The 21,895-nt window shown below is 38.3% G+C and overlaps 1 protein-coding gene across 2 annotated transcripts in view; it reads left to right on the top strand.

The window, feature by feature from the left end:
- ascc3 (activating signal cointegrator 1 complex subunit 3) overlaps positions 1–21,895 on the top strand; it is a 202,395-nt gene that overhangs the window by 33,777 nt on the left and 146,723 nt on the right. For both annotated transcript variants that reach the window (XM_049480038.1, XM_049480037.1), the window contains exons 6-8: positions 6,305–6,500; positions 11,463–11,598; positions 13,826–13,951. In XM_049480038.1, the coding sequence (XP_049335995.1) occupies positions 6,305–6,500; positions 11,463–11,598; positions 13,826–13,951 (458 nt within the window). The remainder of the gene's footprint in view (positions 1–6,304; positions 6,501–11,462; positions 11,599–13,825; positions 13,952–21,895) is intronic.

Raw genomic sequence — 21,895 nt, forward strand, 5'->3', positions numbered from 1 at the left:
AAATTCCAAACTACTACTACTATTACTACTAAACTACTAAACAGTGAGTTACAAAAAATATATATTTTAGAAGGACATTTTTATCTAATAAGTGTATAACTGTTAAATCAGTTTTTTTTTTTTTCTTTTTTTTTCAATTTGTTTCCTCTCCAGATTTAGGAACTGAGTACATAATGTAGCGCGATGTGGCTGGAGTGATGCTGGCAGTAATAAACCAATAGCTTTAGAGCAAACAGCTGTTTACAGCCAGCCTGGTAACAGCATGTAACGATGCACTTTTCCTTGGTGCTGTGAAATAATTAACTATGTTCTAAACCAACAAACTGCTCTCCTTGCTTATGTTTGGTGACGCATATTTATTTTTCAGATCATATTTTAACGAAGGTGGGTCATGTTTGACAGTAATTTCAGTCACACTATACAAGTGCACATATTTGTACAGCTGCATTCCCAGTGTAGAACTCTTAGTTCAGTGGTGTTTTTCATTTTTATTAATTAGCTCATCTAATTTGTCTTTAGTATCCCGTTGATATGATTGTAAAAGGCGTAGGTTACATGATGAATTACGATGTAACCCTCGATTAATTCTTAATTAATGCTTGTTAGCCCGTAGCACTGGAGGACAGGTTTACTTTAATGTGTTGCCTTCTTTTTGTTCTGGACTAAATTAATACACTTGTGTCGTTTAAAGATTGCCTTGATGGATTCTGTTGAATTAATCTTTTACAAAGACACTTTTTTTTGTACCTCTTTTTTTTTTTATAAAAAATATCGTGAATAAGCCTTTGGTACAATATCTAGTCATTATCCATTATGTGTTCCTCTCTATTCCATCATCTTAAAGTACATTTCTGCCGCTCTGAACAGAGATGAATCAGACCTTTTCTTTAAGAATACTTTAAGCAGTTTTGGTACACTTCTCGAGAAGGCAAATCATGCACTCCTTTTTATGGAGATACACTTGTACCTAAATGTATAAAAGTCTCATCAAGTTCACAAGCATGTTCTATTTGAGCGTGTATGTTTTAGATGTTTAGAGTGGAAATGGCTGTGGTTATTTGAATATACAGAAATATATGCATGTATTGTGTACAGTACTGAATTTACATATGCTACAATGAAATTTGTGCAATTCGAAATTTGTGCAGTTCGGTCGGTTGGATAGTACTATTTTAAAATTACATACATACAACTGCACATTGACATGCTAAAAGTCAGTATTGTGAGCTTGGGTCACCCATACCATAAGTTGTAGGGTGTTATCTTTTGAGGTGAATGAAGTTCAGCACCGGCCAGTATGCTCATGGCAATATTGCATAAACTATAAGAGTTAAAGTGAGGCTTGATTAGGGCTGGGTATCAACATTTAATACCCAAAAGGCACTGTTCAAAATGTCTCTGTACTACCAAGTACCGGAAGGTCTAAAACATTTGGTGCTGGTTTCGATACTTTGCATGAAACACAGCATAAACAAGGCAAATGCAGAGAGCGCGCACAGCAAGGTAAAATGATGGCACCCTGACGCACACAAAATGAGAGCACAGACCATTCAAATTGCTCTATCTCTTAACCACTCTCTCTCTCACTCTTTTGCCCCCTCTTTCTCTTATCCTCTCACTTGTGCCATATTCTTCTCTCTCTCTCTGTCTGTCTCTCTCTGTCTGTCTGTCTGTCTGTCTGTCTGTCTGTGTCTGTCTCTCTCTCTTTCTCTCTCTTTCTTTGAGATATTACAATACAGTACAAAATGATCTAGTCTGCCAAACCTAAACCACACTACACTATTATTACTGTCCCCTCACGATGATTCTGGGAAATTCCAGCATATAAAAAAAAAAAAATCATGATTTTAATTAATTTTAATAAGTCATTGACGCCACTAATATGCCAATCTAATGCTGATATTCCTTAAAAAGAACTCTTTAAAACTGAACTGCATCCAGTAATATGCATCCAGTAAAAGTTTATGCAGTTAGAGCTTAGCTGTAATGTTGTTTTTGTTCTTAATAAAGTGCCACAATCATGCTCATTGTTTGTTTGTACAACAAGATCTGTTAAAAAAATCCTTTGTGTAATAATACATACCGCTTTTTATATATTTTGGTTGAAAAATGTACCGTTTGGGTATCTGTGCCGAATTCAAGGTACCGTATCTGTTTCAGTTTTGAAAATTTTAAAACAATACCCAGCCCTAGGCCTGAAAGTGGGTGTCTGATGGAATGGACATTCAATTTTCTTTAATTGTGTGCCCATTTGTTATTTCTCTCTTCACAGTATACCAGAAATGAATCATAGAAGGTACCTACTGGGCACTGCTGTAGGTAATAATTATTGTGACTGGCAGCATCTGGCTACGATTGTCCATGTAAACAGACAAGCGACTCTAGCAGAGATCACATCAACATTCAATGCAGTGTTCTTTAGCTTCTGTGGGTCATGGCAAAAGTCATGGGGCACAAACCTTGTTTCTGTCTCAGATATTTTATGTAATATAATATGTAAATATTGGCTTAATATATGGGCTTTTTATGCAAGCTGTGCACAGCAATTAATATACAGTATATAATCCAAATTTATTTTGAGGTATTAGGATAAACTATTCCTTTAAAAGCAGAGATTAAAATGCTCATGTCTGTTTTGGTCAGCTACTACAATATTCCACAGCTCTGCTAGACTACTATTCTATTCTCGCAGCTCTTTCTTAGTGTCTGGGTGAGCAAAATGCTTCACCTGCTTTTCCCACAGTGTCAATGAGATTAGGGATTATACCTCCCGGGCCCTCCATTTGAGCAGTGTCAGCATATCACTGACAGTTTTGCTAATTTAATAGAAAATAAGTGGGCTTTGCACCTGCAAACCTGGGTAATTTCACACTCTCGGCAATCCTATTATAGTCTGATAGTGTTGGCTACATTCTTTCCTGAAATACATTTGTCTAGGAGAAAATGAAAAAAAGAAGAAGAAGAAGAAGAGGGGCATGTTTCCTGTTGTTTCTAACATTAATATTAAATCATGGTACGTTCCTTTTTTTGGGTTTTGTTACTCTGGTGTCTTCTGGCTGAAAAGAAATCGTGTAACTCTTGTCAGTTTCAGCTTTGAAGACCTTTGAGTTTAAGCAGATGGGACAAAGATGTCTGTGTGTCCAGCTACAAGATAATGATGTTGATTAAAACAAGCCCTTTGCATAATTAACATTGTTGTAATGACTAGAATGTGTCTGGTTAGATCAGCCAGGCCGGTAATAATGTGTCTGGAAAGCCTAGTCTTCTCTGTCTGCGTAACTGGAGCTGCGGGTGATCAACGCGCTCTGTTTCCTTTCCTGGGAGAACATCGGGGTGACACCTCGGGTAGCCTAGCTGATCTAATAGTCTGCATTTGGACTGTCACATTTACCTCAAGATTTGAAAATGATCAGGACTAGGTTTTTGTGATATGCAATTAATGTTATGAAAGTGAAGAGAGTCTGAGCTCTCTCACATCAGTAAAAGAAAGAATGTGAGAAAATGAATCAGCAGGAAATGAATTGACTTGGAATTAAGCATGATTCATAATTTCAAATAAAATTATGCTAATTATCAGGGGAGGAGAGTTCATACAGAATAATGTCTTAGAGAGCACAAATCATTTTTCTGCTCTTGTCTATGAAAGATAAGACATATAACATGATGAGAATTAACTAATAATTTGAAGAGAAGTGTAATATTGGCAATTTTCATCAGGTTCAAGTTTGAGTGACGATGCAATCAGATTTGAACTCTGCTACTGCAAAGCTTATTGCTAGTCAAGTGTGATCAAGTAGATAACTTGCACTTCACCTTGGTGTCTCTTCCTCAGTGTGCTTTTGTTCTAAGCTCAAAGCACATTCCGTTAAAAATTCAAACGGTAAGTATTTATATTTGTAGATCAGCCTGACGTGGCATTGTCTCCTGAAGGTGCTTTTTCTTTTTTTTTTTTTTGTCTTTTCTCCCCGAGTTTTTATGGAGTTTGTTAGAAGACTTCTAGTCTACTTGTCAGTGCTAGTGAAGAAAGACGAGAGGGAGGAGAGGCTGCTCTAAGTGCGAGCCTTTACAGAAGATAAAGAGGAGACAATCAGACAAGGCCCCAGTGCAATCATCACATCTCATCTGCTTTGAAGAGAGGCTGGGCTTTTTATTGAGCTGTTGTGCTTCAGACAGTGAGGTGGTCTAATGGAGAATTTAACCTTTATCCTGCAGCTCTCAATAAGGCCAGCACTTATAGCTTTGTTGTAGGCTATGTTCTCGTATGCTATATGGTCTGCAGTACTTCTCCATTCATAAATATCTTTCAGTATCTAGGAATGTTTGCCTAATATGGTTTTCTAGACATTACAGTATGTTTAGGTACAAATACTGTGGGGAAAAAAAGGATGTATTACTCTCAAACCTTCTCTACAAATTAATATAGTCTGTGATTTTAAAGACTGTAGACACTATGGGAGTAAGAGTGTTGATACACTTGAGTATCACAATATTATGTTTTGCAATACTATATTGATTTTTAAAAACCTAGTATTGATTTTTAGTTAACACTTTGCAGATTGCGATTGCGAGGTGTGCGTACATGCCTGTATTCTAGGTCTTATAATTCAGGATTAGAATAACCTACAGACATGATACATATATCATACCTTTCATTTTGACTTAACCTATCTAACCAACAACTATCAAACTATCATTTACTATCAGCAGGTAACTTAGCTTAGATAATGTACCCATCTAACTCACTAAGTATAAGAAAGAGCCTGGATGAGTGTATAGATAGGTGTATAGATGGATAAAAAAGATGGATGAATAGGTGGATGGATGAATAGGTGGATGGATAGGTGGATGGATAGGTGAATAGGTAGATAGATGGATAGGTGGATGGATGGACAATTACTGTCCAAACACTGTCACCACACTTTATCTTGTACTGCTCTTAATTCACATTATCATGCTGCTATAGCAAAACTTGCACTCTGGACTTCATGTTGCTACCTGCCTACTCTCTCTATGTATTTTTTGTGTATTTATATTTATCTATTTTGTTCTATTTTATTTTTATTGTGTTCTTTTATTTTGTATCTATTTCATCTATATTATCTACTTTAACAACAGCTCTCGGTTGTGAACTGGATCGTGAGATCACAATTTCGTTCCACCTCATGTACCACATGTGATGCAAATGACAAAGTATCCTTGGATCCTTAGATAGGTGGATGGGTGGATGGATGGATGAATGGATGGACGGATGGATGCTGTATGGATGGATGGATGGATGGCTAGATGGATGGATGGATGGATGGATGGAAGGTTGGATGGAAGGTTGGATGGATGGATGGATGGATGGATGGAAGGTTGGATGGATGGAAGGTTGGATGGATAGATGGATGGATGGAAGGTTGGATGGCTTGATGGATAGATGAGTGTATAGATGGAGGTTTAGATGGAGGTATAGCTGGATGGATAGATAAATAGGTGAATGAAATTTGGATGAATTAAGGCATGTCAGCATATCAAAACAACTTGCGAAATTGGCCTCTGGACTTTGTATACATGTAAAGATTGGTAGCAGATATTACTTATTGTTGTGCTGTGGTTAAACCGCCAACCTGTAGGTAGCAGCATTCCCACTAATCTCTGTTCTTAATACATAAAAAATAGCCTTCTAGCGGGCGTAAACACGAGGTAACCTCCACGTGACTGGGCATGTGCTTGTAAGCACAGCAACAGACAGCCTTTTGAAAGCTGTGCACCTCAGTCCTGTGCAGATTTGCACAGATATTTCCAGTTAAAGCCAAAATCACACTTTTAACCCCAGAAAAAAAGCTGTCATTTACCTTTTAAATGCCTGAATAAAGGGCCAGTTATTGTTGTTTGTCCATTTTCTTCGGGGTTTTGAGTGATTGGCTGACTAATAAGCGCTGACCCAAGCTTTCGGTTGGTCCGACTCTCTGACGTGAAACAGCGTGTGAGTAGGGGCTGGATTGGTGACATCACGGGCCCTGCATTGTTTAATATTGCAATATATATATTGTCCAAAAAAAAACAAAAAAACATTGCAATGTCAAATATTTCCAATATCATGCAGCCCTAATCCCTGGATTGTAGCATTTGGAAAATCAGCTACTTCAAGCAGTTTAATACACAAATGTGCCTGGACTGTTAATGTTGGATTACCATTAAAGAATAGTGCTGTGTAGCTTTACTATTTAGTTATTGTTTTTAACATGCATTATATTATGTATGTTGTAAGTCAAAGATTTTTTTTCTTTTTATTTCTTGAACTCTGTTCTTTGTTTTGCAGATGGGATGCTGAAGAATTCAGAAACTAAGCCTACATATGGCTGTCAGGTGACCATTCAGTCAGAGCAAGAGAAGCAGATGATGAAGTTCTACCGGAGGGAGGAGAAGAGGGAGAGGAAGAGAGAAAGGCGAGGTGATGATGGGGAAACTTCAGAAGCCACGTTCCATTTTGACCCCAAGGAGCTGAGATTGCAGAGGTACCTCTCGCACACTCTTTGTCTCTTTATCTGTCTGTCTCTGTCTGTCTGGCTGTCTCTCTCTCTCTCTCTTTTTTACTTTTCTTTCTGTCGGTTCTTTTTTCTACAGAATCAAGCACCTCTCTACATATTTCATCAGACTGTATTCCCTTGAAAAAGGGGTAAAAAAAATCTCTGATGAATGTGCAATCCAACCTTTGGCCATGTACTTTTATTTCCTCTGGATTTTCTTGCTGAAAGTTTAATTTTAGAAGATAAAAAGACCAGTGATCTGTTTAATTAAAATGATGCTTGGCCAAATCTGCTGGAACATAAAGGAAAAGATTAGCAGTGAGGTAAAGCATGTTTGCGCAGTACCTTGCGTACCTTACACTTGTCCCTCTCTTAGTTTTTTTTTTTCATCTGTTGCATCTCTCTGTGTATCTCTAATCACAGTGTTGGGTCTGTCTTCGTAGAACCTACAGCAGCTTTCATGAATTTAAACAAACTGTGTCGTGAGGAACAGTGCTGCATAATGAGCAACATGTACAATAAAAGAAACATTAATAGAGTTGAGAACATCTGCTGCAGAGCCTGCAGTTGTTACAGAGAGACTGAAAGATGGAATAATGCATGGGATATGCTGGATGCGGTATTTATGTTTTGGTAGAACCTTTTTATATGCTATCTTAGTGTACTTATTTATCTCAGCTTTCAGTACAATGCTAGTTTGCTTTTATAGCAGCATTATGTAGTTTTTTTTTCTTTTTTAATAAGTGCTTTAAAATCACTGTGATGCGTAACTGAATGTAATCGAAGCAAGGACATCACTATCATGGCCACTGCAAGCTTGATATGCCAGAAACTGCACAAGATAACTTTGGTTAAACTTAACACTGTGGCATCCAAGTAATATTAATATTGATTCCTAAATCAATGGAGCCACACTCCATATGCTCTTTTTACTTCATATGTTGTTTTTGTATATCTTATCTTGTAAAATGCATGTGAAAAGGGTGCTCTATAGTGGTGCCTCAAAAAAAGTAAATTACAATACCAGTTCTTGCATATAAATACTGCTTTTCAAACCAGAAAATGCATACAAAGTACTGCTGATTAAACTTACCACATATGTTATTTTTACATGTGGAAAGTGGAAGTTAAAAGTTTGGCCAACCCTTTTTAAAAGACCTTACTTAGTAAGAAATAGTCAGTACTTGCCATCATCCCGTTTCCTAATTTATTTATTTATTTTTCTTTTTACAGAATTTGTTGGTTAAAACAAGAATAATTTTTGCAGTGTTTTTATCCTTTGCTCATTTTTTTTACACAAAACTTTTACACAATTTTTTGCTTATGACTCAGGGGAAGGTTTTTTTTTTTTTTTGTTTCAGTGTTGCTGCACAGTAGAACAGTAAACCACCACTCCACAGTTTGATATCTTCCTGAAGGTTTTGTTCAGTGAAAGTGGTTTTTGATTGGTCTCCTTTGCAGTCTGTTCTCTCTAAACAGTATTTTAGATTTAGTTTTTTAGATCTCAATTAAACCTCTATCATTCCTGTTAACTGCCATTTCTTAATCACACCTTAAATTTGATTTTAGATTCTTGGCCTGAGACGATATTTCCCAACACTTTCTTTGTGCTAATTATGGATTGAGACCTTTGTAAAAAACAATATCTGAGGGCTCAAATGAATATTAGTTAATCTTCTATATAACTAACCTTTTGGGATTAACAAAAAAAAATCACCAAGGTTGCTCATAGTTTGCATGCTACTACATCGTCTGCAAGTGTAAAAATGTGTAAAAATGTGACAAGGGCCTATTTTGTACCCAGTTCTAGTGGAATACAGTGCTGTGTCAAAAAGCAGCGTTCTTAACCACGGTCAAAACCCTGACACTGCAGATATCACACTTTTCATCTTCCACTTGAAAATATTTCCCCATTTCAGACATTTATTCTTCCTCTGAAAACCTGCCTGACTGCCACAAGCTGAGGATATTACCCCTTTAATGTGACATTTTCCTGGATCAGATTGGATCTGATCGATACCCTCTGAGTCAGACATCTATAGTACTGGTAGTAGTGTGGTGTCTGCGGGATGATGAAAGAGGAGTAAAGCGGTTTCTTTCAAGCACTTTGTGTAATGACTTAAAGAGGACCCTAAAGAGACTCGCACGCTCCTCGGCGAGTAACTCTAGTGGCCCTGTTGTAAACAATGCTCACTGTAACTGGAGAGATGGGAAGTTAGAACCACAGAGCACAAAGGCCAATTCAGCTGTATGGAAGCTGAGCTGAAGGAGTCTTCACACATCGCTGAATTCTGTGGAATAATGTATAACGTGCCGACTGGCTGCGTTTTCTACCGGCAGATCTGATTGTAGATGAGATCAGAGACGGGTTGATTGGGGTTTGGTTACTGCTACTGTCACAGTTACAGAGCACAGAGCCAGTCTCTGAAACAGTACTCCGCTCAGTTCCAGCGTCTCTGTGATGTCTGAAGAGTATTTAGACCTGAATACAATAGACTGGTATCTGTTCTCTTCCAGTGTATTTACACAGTGAATCAAGCCCTTTCTGTGACATGTTACGCAGGAGCTGTCAGGTTTGGAGTCGGCCCTAATCCATCTTTTCGGCCAGCGCTGCCTCGTAATGTCAATTTTATCACATCCATGTAATCAAAATATCCTTCAGTGGGTGTTGCTGAGAGAAACCCTGGCTGCTGTCATTCAGCTGCTGGTGCGGATTTGCTGGATTCAGCTTTAAGCCACACATATTTTCCAGAACTGAATCTGACAAGATCCATTTCTTTACATTAGATTCTGTCTTTAAACATTTTGAAATTTTTGAAAAATGTAAAAATCATTTTGTTGACTGTTTTTAAGATTGAATTTTAATATGATTAACATTACGTTAATAACATAACGTTTTGGCTGTGCTAACAGTAGCATGGTGAATTTTCACACTGCCATGTCTTTCACATTCAAATAATGATTTGTTAAAAACGAAATCTCCATTTTGTCAGTGGGTATGCTGCACTCATTTTCTGATTTTCAACAGGTTTAAAAAAAAAAAAAAAGTTCAAAGCCGAAAGAGAGGGACAGACTAATGCATACAGATTAAAGGAAAATACAATAGCGCACGATAATATGGGTATTTTGAAAAATATAGATAGAAAACTGTCTAGTAATTGCAGATTTGTAGTTTCTTGAAAAAAAGGAAGCAATCACAAGTCTAGCTCCACTGCTAGCTGGTTGCCCCATCTATTGCTGTAACAAAACAGTTCATTTTTACCTTATTTTTTCTCTTCTAAACTGGCTTTCCATCTGCATTATGTAATTACAACAGTTAGTTTCTCTTGTACTTTTAATGGCACATTTTATATGTCGACCCACTTTTTTTTAATTCTGTTATCTTGTAAGAAGGTGGGCTACATAGTTTCTTGGGTTTCTTTTAGCAGCAAATATTTTGGCTGTATTTCTATTACAACAGAATTGGACCACAGTGCCTATACATGTAAGGTCAATAGGAGCTGCTAACTATTAAAAAAAAGGTAATTAAACTTTAGTTGGTTTTAGTTTTTAGTTGACTACCCTTAAAATAAATAGGAAACAACTGTTTGCATATTAAAAATGGTGCTCTAAATGTTGCTTTTTGTTACAATTGCACTGTAAACAATTGCACTGTAAACCCCAAATTCATTTGAAATTAAGTCTTTTATATAAAATGTAATTTCATGTAGTCCAATCTGAGTTTAGTCTGTTGCCATTGGCCGCTTCTTTTCTGCTGGCTTCTGGCATCCTTCATTTGCATACTGGGTGTGTCCCCCAGTTTTGGACGCTCACTCTCAGGGTGTATAGTCACACCCCCAACTTCTTTGGGTAAACCTGTAGATCATATATTATGATTAACTGCCTTATTTTATTCAACATATATTTGAAGTATTGAACAATTGGGCATTTATATGACAAAAGCATCAATTGAATTTCAGATTTAACTTCAGATTTAAACACAATAACTTAACTTTTCAGTAAACATTATTAAATACACTGCCTGGCCCAAAAAAACTGGGGATTTGCTGGATTCAGCTTTAAGCCACACATATTTTACAGAACTGAATCTGACAAGATCCATTTCTTTACATTAGATTCTGTCTTTAAACATTTTGAAAACTAAGTAAATGATGTGGGGTTGATGCTGCAGTTGGTCAGGTTTAGCTTCAGCAACAGTATGTGCTGAAAGAATGAGGTCAGCTGACTACCTGAATATACTGAATATAGACCAGGTTATTCCAGCAATGGATTTTTTCTTCCCTGATGAACCGATCATATTCCAAGATGATAATGTCAGGATTCATTGGGCTGAAATTGTCAAAGAGTGGTTCAGGAAGCATGAGATCATCATTTTCACACATGGATTGAGAGTTCACCACAGAGTCCAGACCTTAACCTCATTGAGAATCTTTGGGATGTGCTTGAGAAGACTTTGTGCAGCATCAGGGACAGACGCTACCATCATCAATGCTGCAAGATCTTGGTGAAAAATGTTTGCGACACTGGATTGAAATAAATCTTGTTACATTGCAGAAGCTTATTAAAACAATGCCACAGTGAATGCGTGCAGCAATCAAAGCTAAGAAAGGTCCAACTAAATATTAGAGTGTGACCTTTTTTTTTTTTTGTAAATTAATCTTATCCATACTTACAGTGTGCCAATGGAAATATGGAAAGAATGTTCTACTTGTCATGTAAGAACAAAAAAAAAAATTCTAAATCATAATAGGGAATCACTCATAAGATTAAAGAACGTCAAGATTGAAATTTTTAACAATTTATCTTAGCCAGGTTTGGACAAACATTTCTGTCCTGCAGCACCACATTCCCTTGATGTGTGAGAGTTTCAAGGCTACTCTAACTCTCAGTGAAAAACAGCATTCTGTATCTGGGCTTTTATTGATATTTTGTGTGTTTGTGTTCATGCAGGGAGCAGGCCTTGCTGAATGCTCGCCAGTCTCCAGTGTTCGGCCGCCAGAGAGAATACGAACGTCCTCACTACCCTCATGTCTATGACGCATTTGCTGAGGCTACCAAAACGTCTGCCTTCATTGGAGGATCTAAGGTAAGACATTAGCTTATATTACTTGTGATGTTTCCTTTTTTTCAGGTTATTAGTGAAAGACACTTTTTTTTGTGTATGATAATGTAAATCTATTTGCTGTGATATAATGCTGTTCTATTTTCAGGTCGCTCATGAGTACAATATCCCTTGAATACATATTTTACTGTCTAAAAATAGCAGTGGAATATTGTAGGTTTTATTTATTTATTTATTTTTTTAATCCCGCTTTTCTCCCTAATTTAGCTATGCCAATTATCCTACCCACTTAGCTGCACTCCCCCTGTTACTAGCAAGGCCCAAACATCAGGAATGTGAAGAATAGCCCATGTCCCCCCCGACACATGTGAATTCAGCCACCGCCTCTTTTCGAATTGCTGCTGATACAGCATTACCTAGTAGCGTCACAGCACGCTCGGAGGAATGCACAGCGACTCTGCTCTGATACATCAGCTCCGACATCACCTTGGGAGTTATATGGGGAGAGAGAACCATCTACCCACTCAAAGAGAGCATGGCCAATTGCGCTCTCTCAGGATGGCAAGCTGCATGACCAGGATTCGAACCAGCAATCTCCTGATCATAGTGGCCGCGCCTTAGTCCGCAGGACCCCTCAAAGCCCATGAAGGAAAAACTAATCTAATATTCTGAATGTTATTGGAATGTGTCTTCTACACTATGTCTCTTCTTTAGTGGATGATTTGTCAACATGTTTGTGTGTTTGGGAAAATCATTTGAATTGTTTTCTTCTGTAGTAGTTAGCCATGCTAAAAATCACCTTAACAAAAACCTAAACTTCACTACCTCTTAGCAGCCATGATAGATTTAGATTTTGGTGAAGCAGGCAGGATAGTTCTCACAAGAACTGTGAATGGTTGCATATATTTGAGTAAAATACTGTAATTTTGCTCTACCACATCAGACTACATGCTTCTTTTGTGATCCAGTACTGTAATCATGTCCTTTAGGGTTTGTGCAAACTATAAATTTGCTATTTTGAATTCTAGGACAAATAAGTACCACTTCTCACACAATGTGGCTTTAAGAATGAATAAGGTTTACATTTCTTAAAGCTGCAGAACTTAAAACGTAAAAGCTAAAATGTGAGTAGCATAGTATACACAGTAGATAATATTACAGAATTTCTTATTTATCCACAATATATGTGAACAGTTTGACAATAACTAACAAAATTGTTACAAATCCTGTTATATTAATGTAGGATTAACAGTGTAATCAGCCCTGAAATTCATTATGATGAAATAAAGCTGATTTATGTTTTGGCAAAGCATGCTTAGCAATGCTTTTTTGGGTTTCAGGGTAACAACATGTTTTTAAAAAAAATAAAGTGTACCTAATATTAGGGCTGGATGATTTGGTAAATATTCATTTTACAATATATTTCTGAATGAATTTGCTCATTTATGTAATCAATCAAGTAAAAATCTAAAAAGTGTGACATTTAAATATATTCATCCTCCGTTTTTTTTTAAAACCTCTAAATAAAATCAAGTGCAATCACCGAATGCTTAAATGCTTACACATGCTTAAATATAATCACAACCATCTCATGTTACAATCCTATTGAAACGTACACTTCAGAAATATGTGTATTTTTCCAAGCTTCTGGTAGAAAACATAATAAATATCTAAGGATTACTTTGAATGAACACTTGAATGAGCGCTTAAGTACCTGTACACTTCCCTAATTCTCACTTGAGTTGTCTAAAGCCTTGTTTTATAAGCCCATTTCACAATAGTTTCATTTTAATAACTAATGGATGGTCTCTCTCCGGTAATTTGCATAAACATACATTTTTTTTTTATTTTGTAATTGGAAAGCAGGGTGGATTTTAGTAAAAGAAGCACTGTGTGTGTGTGTCTGTGTGTGTGTGTGATTGAGTCAGACATTAGCGTTTAGTTAAATATGGAAATTTTCCTCTCAGTTTTACGTAAATAAAAGGAATGCATAAAAGAACAGTGCAGGACAGCATGATGCGGGCGAGAGCAGCCGTTCGGGAGGCTAGTGACTGGCCCTGGCTGCTGTTGAGAGTGTGTGAGTTCACTGGTGTTGTGGGGAGCTAATGGATGGTAGTGGTTCTGTCTCTTTGCCAGGTGGTAAATTGTAACTGGGTTTGGCTAATGCAGCCTGCTGCTGTTACTGCTCTACTGTGTTTTTCCCCCCCTTATTTTTATTTATTTATTTATTTATTTATTTATTTTTTGCCAGATGCTGCTGCCTGAGGGTATCCGGAGAGAGAATAATAAGATGTTTGAGCAGGTTGAGATCCCACCCAACGAGCCAATGCCCATCGGCTTCCAGGAGAAACCTGTCTACATTTCAGAACTGGATGAGGTTTGTGTTACATCCTCTTCCCCACAATGCTCTGCTCCCCCACACTCTTTCACACACTGTGTACATTACCTGTATTCACCTGCAGCTTGCCTGTCGTAATTACCTTAGGTAGGCTTCTATGCGCTAGATGACCATGTTTACCATGTTATTTCAGGTTAAATGATCCTGTCTTATTTTAGATTGGAATTAGATTTGCATAGTATTTGAGTGGCAGGGTGTTTAGGTCAAATCTAGTATGTATAAATATCCACATACTGTCACATAAATAACATTACTTTGTGGTGTGTATAAATGACATCCTTTTCCATTTGTTTCCTCGTCACACATTGATTTTCCATGATATGGTCCCTTAATTAGAGACTTAGCATGGATGGCCATTCCAGCACACTGGCCCCATTAAACACTATATTTATCCCTTCTCCACTCAGAAATGCTTCTGCTTTCAGTTTAGAAACTAAATAATACAGAGTGCCACTTTAATAATGCAAAAAAAAATCCTTCAGCAGATCAGATATAAATGATCCGACTGCAACCAGGTTCTCATAAACGCCATATGCATGCATTAGGTGTCCCTCGGCATCCCTCTGTGCAATGTGCTCTAAAGTACCTTAAACATTCCGCTAAGTGAACATGGCATTTAGGATCATTAACCTACCACAGCTGTATAATGGGCAGATCTCACTCTAATGAGTTTTTTTTTTTTTCTTCTTCACTATATGTAAATGTGTGTTGGCAGGTTTGTGTGTGTGTGTGTGAACATGTAAGAGAGAAATACAGATATATAATGTTTAATATGTATTTTCTATCCATTTATTAATGAATTAATTTATTTTTGTAATCAGAATGCAGCCTGCACAGCTCTCGACTGTTTAGCGCTGTATGTTTTAGGGAGCTGAATAAGCTGATGGATAGACCATTAAAAGTGTCCCTCGGCCAATCACAGACTGCTGGCTACGGGCCACAAAGCTCTCTTCAGTGTGAGACTCTGCGCTTTTACCTTCTCTCTTAAAAAATAAAGGTAGCATAAAGTGTTCTTTGGAAGGGCACCACAGAGAAGCTTTTTTTTTTCTAAAACTTTTCTAAAGTTTTTAAAGTAGAAATTCACTTGGCAGTCACGGCACCGCAACCCAATGGATTTCAATCTCAGCATTTAACCCATATGTGGCAGTGAACACACACATACTGGCACACTATTAAAATTTGTCCGTGAGAACACACACCTGGAGTTGTAGGTGGCCACATCAGTGATCATGAAGCATTTTGGGGTTAGGTACTTTTCTTAGGGGCATCTTAGTCATGAATGTCGAGGGAGGAGAAAGCACTGTAACTTTCCTTCCTCACCCCTCCTTCCTGCCGGTACAGGAAGTCTGGTCCCAACCTTTAGCCATGACTACTCCATAGGCTCAGATTCAGTAAATGTTTTCTTTTTCAGTCTCAGTTGCAAAGTTCTCTTTATAACCAAATGCAGAACGTATCTTTTGAGAATCGCACACCATCATCCAATCTCCCGACCCTCCATTCTGCCAGTTAAGGGAAGTGAACCAATGACATTTTTGGCCTCAAACCCTCAGACTCTATCTTTTAAGCCATTTCTGCATCTCTGTAGGTTTAGTTGTTGGTTGGTACCTTTTAAATTTTTTTTCTCTAATTCTATCCCTTTTATTTCTTGCCAATTTGGAAGGCCAGTTCCCCTCACTCCACACCTTCTCTCCCATCACTAGCACTAGTCCCAGTGCTAGGTTGGTGAAGACGAGCACATGCCACCAAATAGATTGTTCTATCATTCCTAATGAGATATATAACACTTAATAGAAAGTTGGAGTCTTTGACTTGACCCTGTCATGACCCTGTCATGAGCCCAGGTCTGCAACAACTTGACCGTCACAGATCCTTCCAGAAGGCACCTGGTCAACCGGTGGGACCAAACTGGAGGCGGTGGGGAGGAAGGAAGGGAAATAAAAAAAAACAAATTGCAAGCAGAGAAAGGTGTAAAATGGGAGGTCAAACTCAGATGCCAGGCATTTAAGAAAACACTCCCTCTGCCCCCACTTCTTGCCAGTCCAAGGGATTGAACCAATGACATTCCTGCTTCTCTCACAAACTTGAAACCATGGCTGCTCTGTAGTTCAAAGTTAAAATCACTCTGTTACAAAGTTCCCAGTGGATCTGAAAATAGTCCCCCGTTTCTCGTCCCTCCCTCAGTTCTGTAGTCTTCTTCTTCTTCTTCTTTAATTCATCAATCTTATTGACAGGCGTGCGATCATGGGTGAGTTCCAGGGTGCGTCCTTTTTCTCAGGATCAGTGAGTGTGGCGTAACGCTCAGTGAAGTTTGGGGGTTTGAGCGGATTAATTAGTCATGCTTTGGATACGCTCGTTGTATTTGTGATGTTCACTGGTCGAGGCTCAGGTGCAGGTATGTATTTGTGTGTGCGTATTTGTGTGTGTGTGTGTGTGCATGCATGCATGTGTGAGTGAGTGAGCGAGTTAGGAAAGACACAGTTCACCACACCGGCTGTCATCTACAATCTGCCTCTAGCGCACTGCCTTGTCCATGGATGAGTAGCAAGCGCTTCCTGTCAGGGATGCGCCTGCGAACACACAGTTTTGGGGCGAGGAATTCAAGCTGGTGTAAATCAGCATGAATCCACGTTAAGCTCTCTCAGCTTTTAGAATCATCACAGCGAGAGGTTGCTTCCTCCTCCCCCCACCTCCCCATCCCCCCTCCCTTTCTTTCTCTGATTGAGACCTTAGTGCCCCTCCGCCCACCCGTGCCCAGTCTCCGCGGCTTTTAGCCGCCCAAACGCTTCAGCGAGCGTGTGTGAACGGTAGACACTCAACTGGACGAGCAAATGAAGCTTGAAGCGATGGCTTTTAGGAGCTGCCACTCGCGTCAAACATAATAACTACTCTGAGGCAGCAGGTAAAGTAGAGGAAGTGTCGCCCAAGTGCCCTAATGGAAGGTGTGTGGTGGTTGTGGTGGTGGTGGAGGTGGTGGGAGGGAGTAGAAAAAGGGGGGGGGTTCTTTCTAATGTCAAACGCTAAGGCTAACCCGCGTCCTCCGTGCCTGCCTGCTTGATGAAGACCAGACAAACAGACGGAGAGTTCTGCAGCAAAATACTGAAATACCGGAAAAAAGAAAGAAAAAAGCAAAGCAAACATCCCTATTGTTTGCAAAAAAGCCCCAAAAATCACAAATTTCTCTCTCTCTCTCTCTCCTGAAAATGCAAAGTTAAGAGAACATCAAACTCTCGGTTCTTTGTTGGAATTGGTTGTAGTAGCAGCGACCCATCCCTGCCCCCAAGAGGATATTGTTTGCATTGAGGATGTGAGGACGTACTTTGCAAGGAGGTGGAGAAGAGTAAGCAGAAAGGAAAGCAGAACCTCTCTTGTTCCTTTGTAAGTGAGAGAAAATTGGAACGGACAGCGCAGATTTATATTCCTGCCCCTGGGGCTTAATTTTCAGCTTAGTGTTTTCCTCCTCCTCAGGAAACCATTAATTAAACCAATGAGCGTGCTCCGTTTCTCCGCAGCACAATAAATGATGCGGCTTTTGCCCTGAACTTGGCGATACGGCAGTCATTTCCAGCTGAGTGCCGAAAAGACGGAACACGTCGCAAAGTGTCTTGTTGCTTAAGTTTCATCATCGTGCACTTATGCTTTTGTTACAGAAAGAATATAAAGAAGAAAACTGAAAAAGCTTTATCGTTGGGTGAAGTCGGATCCGCCTGCAGCCTGAACAGATTCCCTCTCCTCTGTGAGCCTGATAGAGATTGATATGGAGGCTCTTAAGCTGAGTTGTGCGAATTAACAGAAGTGGAGGAGCAGCTCTATTCATTTAGTAAAGCTCCTGCAACTCCGAAACAAAGTGCCCTGCTCCTCTAAAGCAGCACGGCGGAGCGGCTAATAAGTCTTTACGTGCTGTTAGGGGCTTTTGAGAGGCAGGCTGAGAAGCCTGTCTGTTTTTCTTTTTAAGCGCTGGGTGATTGTCATTTATTGAAAGCTATAATGGGCAACAGGGACATGGCGGTTCAGTGTGCTTTTAATAGCTTTGTGAAACATTAAAAGTGGGGAATTTATTAGGGAACCTTTTAACTAATGAATCTCAAGGCCTGGCGTCCTGCTCTCGTCACGCCGCTAAAAGCCTTATTAATTTGTGTGAATAAATATGTGGGAGAGCGCTTCCTGAGGCTGAGGCATGCTTCTACACTTCCAGACACACACTTAGGCTCAGGAACTCTGTCACATGCACACATATGGAGGTTAATGATCACAATATGGTTCATATTTTTATTGGGTTATTATATCTAGCTGTACGAGTGGGCAAAAATATTGTTTGTAATACATGCAGTGTCCATTTGACCTAATAAGACATTTTCTACACCTTATTTTGAGTGGTGCTTTTATAAATGATTAATAAACTCTTAACAGAGTATCAATAACACATTAACAAATAATCAGTGTCTAGTGATGTGATACTTCCTTAACCTAGCCTTACCTGAGACTTAACCCTAATCTTGGCCCAATTCTAAATAGTAGTGTACTGCATACTGCAATATTTTCTTTTGCAATACTGTATCAATTTTATTATTAGTTTACATGTAAAGATAATTGCTATTATTGCGTAAAAAATTACTTTTATTCAGGTTTCATACTATTACAGGTTTTTTTCTAAAATTTGATTTAACAAGCACAATATATAACCTTGCATACAGTACCACAATATATCACAATATATTGATTATCATACCTTTAATGTGATGCATATTGTATTGCCTAATCTTAATCCTAATTTTAAATCTGGCCTCTTAGTCTCAACCCCCAAAATAGTCCTAAACTTAGTCTCAATTAATGCCTAATGTTAATCCTAATACTAAATCTGGCCTCTTAATCTCAACCCCTAAAATAGTCCTAAACTCAATCTCAATTAATGCCTAATGTTAGTCCTAATCCTAAATCTGACCTTTTAATCTCAACCCTCAAAGTAGTCCTAAACTCAATCTCAATTCAAAGACTAATCTTAATCCTAATCCTAAATCTGGCCTTTTAATCTCAACCCCCAAAATAGTCCTAAACTCAATCTCAATTCAACGACTAATCTTAATCCTAATCCTAAATCTGGCCTTTTAGTCTCAACTCCCAAAATAGCCCTAAACTCAATCTCAATTCAAAGTCTAATCTTAATCCTAATTCTAAATATGGTCTCTTTGTCCCAACCCCCAAAATAGTCCTAAACTCAACCTCAATTCAAAGACTAATCTTAATCCTAAACCTAATTCTAAATCTGGCATTTTAATCTCAACCTGCAAAATAGTCGCTAAACTCAACCTCAATTCAAAGCCTAATCTTAATTCTAATTCTAAATCTGGTCTCTTAATCTCAACCCCATTCCAGTTAAGATACAGACTGATATCAGCAATATTGTCTATAGCAGTTTGTTGGAGTGTTTAGATGATCTATATTACAGCTGTTACATAATCACTGATTTTTCAGGTTAAGATTTACAGGTCTGGATTTGGACATTCCAAATTAAGTAAAAAAAAAAAAAAAAAGAATTTTAGTAAAAGTTTTCAGTTAAAATATTTTGATGTACTGCATGTTGGATGATGCTATATTATCAGTGTGTTGTTGACAAGTTACTACAAATCGGATTGATTGTTGTTTATTTATTCTAAATAGCGACCCTCAATTGAAAGTGTTGACTACTTTGTTTAATTTCCAATCTAAATGATAAAACTACACTCACTGGACTTTAGCATCTTAGGACTTTTGGAAGAGTTGTGGTTTGTTTGTGGTTAGAGGGATGTCCTGCATCTCTAGCTGTCTCTATCTCTCTCTCTCTTTGTGTGTTTAGTTGCTTTGACCTTTGTAGATAACTGAAGCTAAAGCTTCACATCTTTTGCATATGCTGGCTGCTGATAAGAATTATTTTCAGCACCACGGACAGGGCTAGCGCGTCTCACACTGGGCTAGACAGCCTCTGCCTGCTCTAATGAAGTTTAATGACCTTAATGCATTTCAAGAAGCACATATGAATTCTGTCAACGGCTAGATGTTATTTAAAACCTTGAGAATCTGGAGCATTTACTGCTTCTCCTTTGTGTCAGTAACAAGAGTCATTAACTCAAACTATCTGCTCATTTCACTGTAAAAGCTGCAGATGAAGCACCCCCCCCGAACCTTCCTACTCCACATGCACACACCTTGATTAAACCCGCAAGGATCAGCGAGAATAGAAAATTACTTTAGGAGAATGATGCTCCTCAGTATGTAGATCCTACCAGATCTTCTTGTTCATGGTAGTATAGTATTACAGTTTACACTTAGGGCTAAATAATAATTAAATATCCATGTATATCATAATAGAAAATGTTTTAGGACAGCTGAACGAGGTTCGCATTGAGTCTGCAACTACATACCAGTGTTCTGAGCTTCTGAGAACTGAGGACCGGAGATCACTGTAGACATGATACACATATCATATCAAACAGCAACACTTAATCAATCTAGTGAAGAGTGCATCCATCTGTCAACAACTATCAGTGAGTAATCCATTTTAGAAAAACAGTAATGCTCCAAGCCTGCTGAGGCCAACTGCATCATAGCTAAACTGCTTTCTAAGGCTGACTGTTAAGCATTGTAGCTAATCTGATAGCTTTGTAGCTAAGCTAATGTAAAGAGTCATCAGCTCTTCATAACAGTCCTTTATAACAAAATACCGGAGAACCCTACAGTCCTAATGCCTCATACCGAACAGCTAAACTTCAGTATCTGGTTCAGTGACATTTATTATAACCGTTATTAGTGAGTAATTCAGCTTGAAAAAACTGTTGGAACCTACCCTAGTGAGTCCAGCTGTGAGCATCACAACTATTTTAGAATACGTGAAGTGTCCTCAGGCAAGATAGTATTAGGGCTGGACCCGAATATTCGGGTATTCGGATATTCGTTCGTTGAGTAGGTATTCGGTTTTTAATTTTGGTATTCGGATATTCGTTTTTTTTCTCCTTTCCAGAGTTCCACCTCACTCTAACCACTTCTGTTCTCGCGGGTCCCGTCAGAATATCTTGCGCGCGGGACAGAACTGAACTGTTATTGGCTGGAGCGGGAGTTTAATCCAGACGATGCGGGAGCAAATTAATAAATAGTTAAGAAAACTGTAATAATTGTAAAAAAAAAAAACCTAAAGAAAACTCTCAACGCGCAGGATGGACCGACACACACACGCACACACCGATGGTGTTTGGACTGGGGTAAGGAACGGGACCGCACTATTCAGCGCTGCTGTTTTAATAAATATATAAGTAAATTTGAAGCATTAAATGTAGTTTATTTAATTTATATTAGGAACGTGGGGCGGGAGCGGCAGAAATGTGTATGTGGCGGGCGGGCGCGGGATTAAAAGAAGCAATTTTTTTGCGGAGCGGTAACGAGACAGAAACGCGGGAGACCTCTATTATACACGATAAAAAAAAATGCAGGCTCTTCGAAACTGATTTATATAATAAAACGTAAGGGGTAATGTGGCAACAGTAGGGGCTAAATCGGTTACAAAAGCCTGGCCTACAAAAATGATGTCTGAACGAATTTCCTCTTATCTAATATAATTTAAAATGGTTTAAAAATATAAAATAATTTCTAAGCAAACGAAATATTTAATATTGAGCTTATAGCCCAAGTGCAAAAATACAAAATCAGTAATACGGCTATGCCCTGCACAATCATTAAACCGAAATAGACCAAGTACAATAACGTCATTAACAATGACCTTCCTCTACTCTAATATAATTTAACATGGTTTAAAAATATAAAATAATTTCTAAACAAACGAAATATTTAATATTGAGCTTATAGCCCAAGTGCAAAAATACAAAATCAGTAATATGCCCTGCACAATCCTTTAACCGAAATAAACCAAGTACAGTTTACAATGACTGTCCTCTAATA

This window comes from Astyanax mexicanus, chromosome 6 (assembly GCF_023375975.1).
Source record: "Astyanax mexicanus isolate ESR-SI-001 chromosome 6, AstMex3_surface, whole genome shotgun sequence".
NCBI classification, from domain to species: Eukaryota; Metazoa; Chordata; class Actinopteri; order Characiformes; family Acestrorhamphidae; genus Astyanax; species Astyanax mexicanus.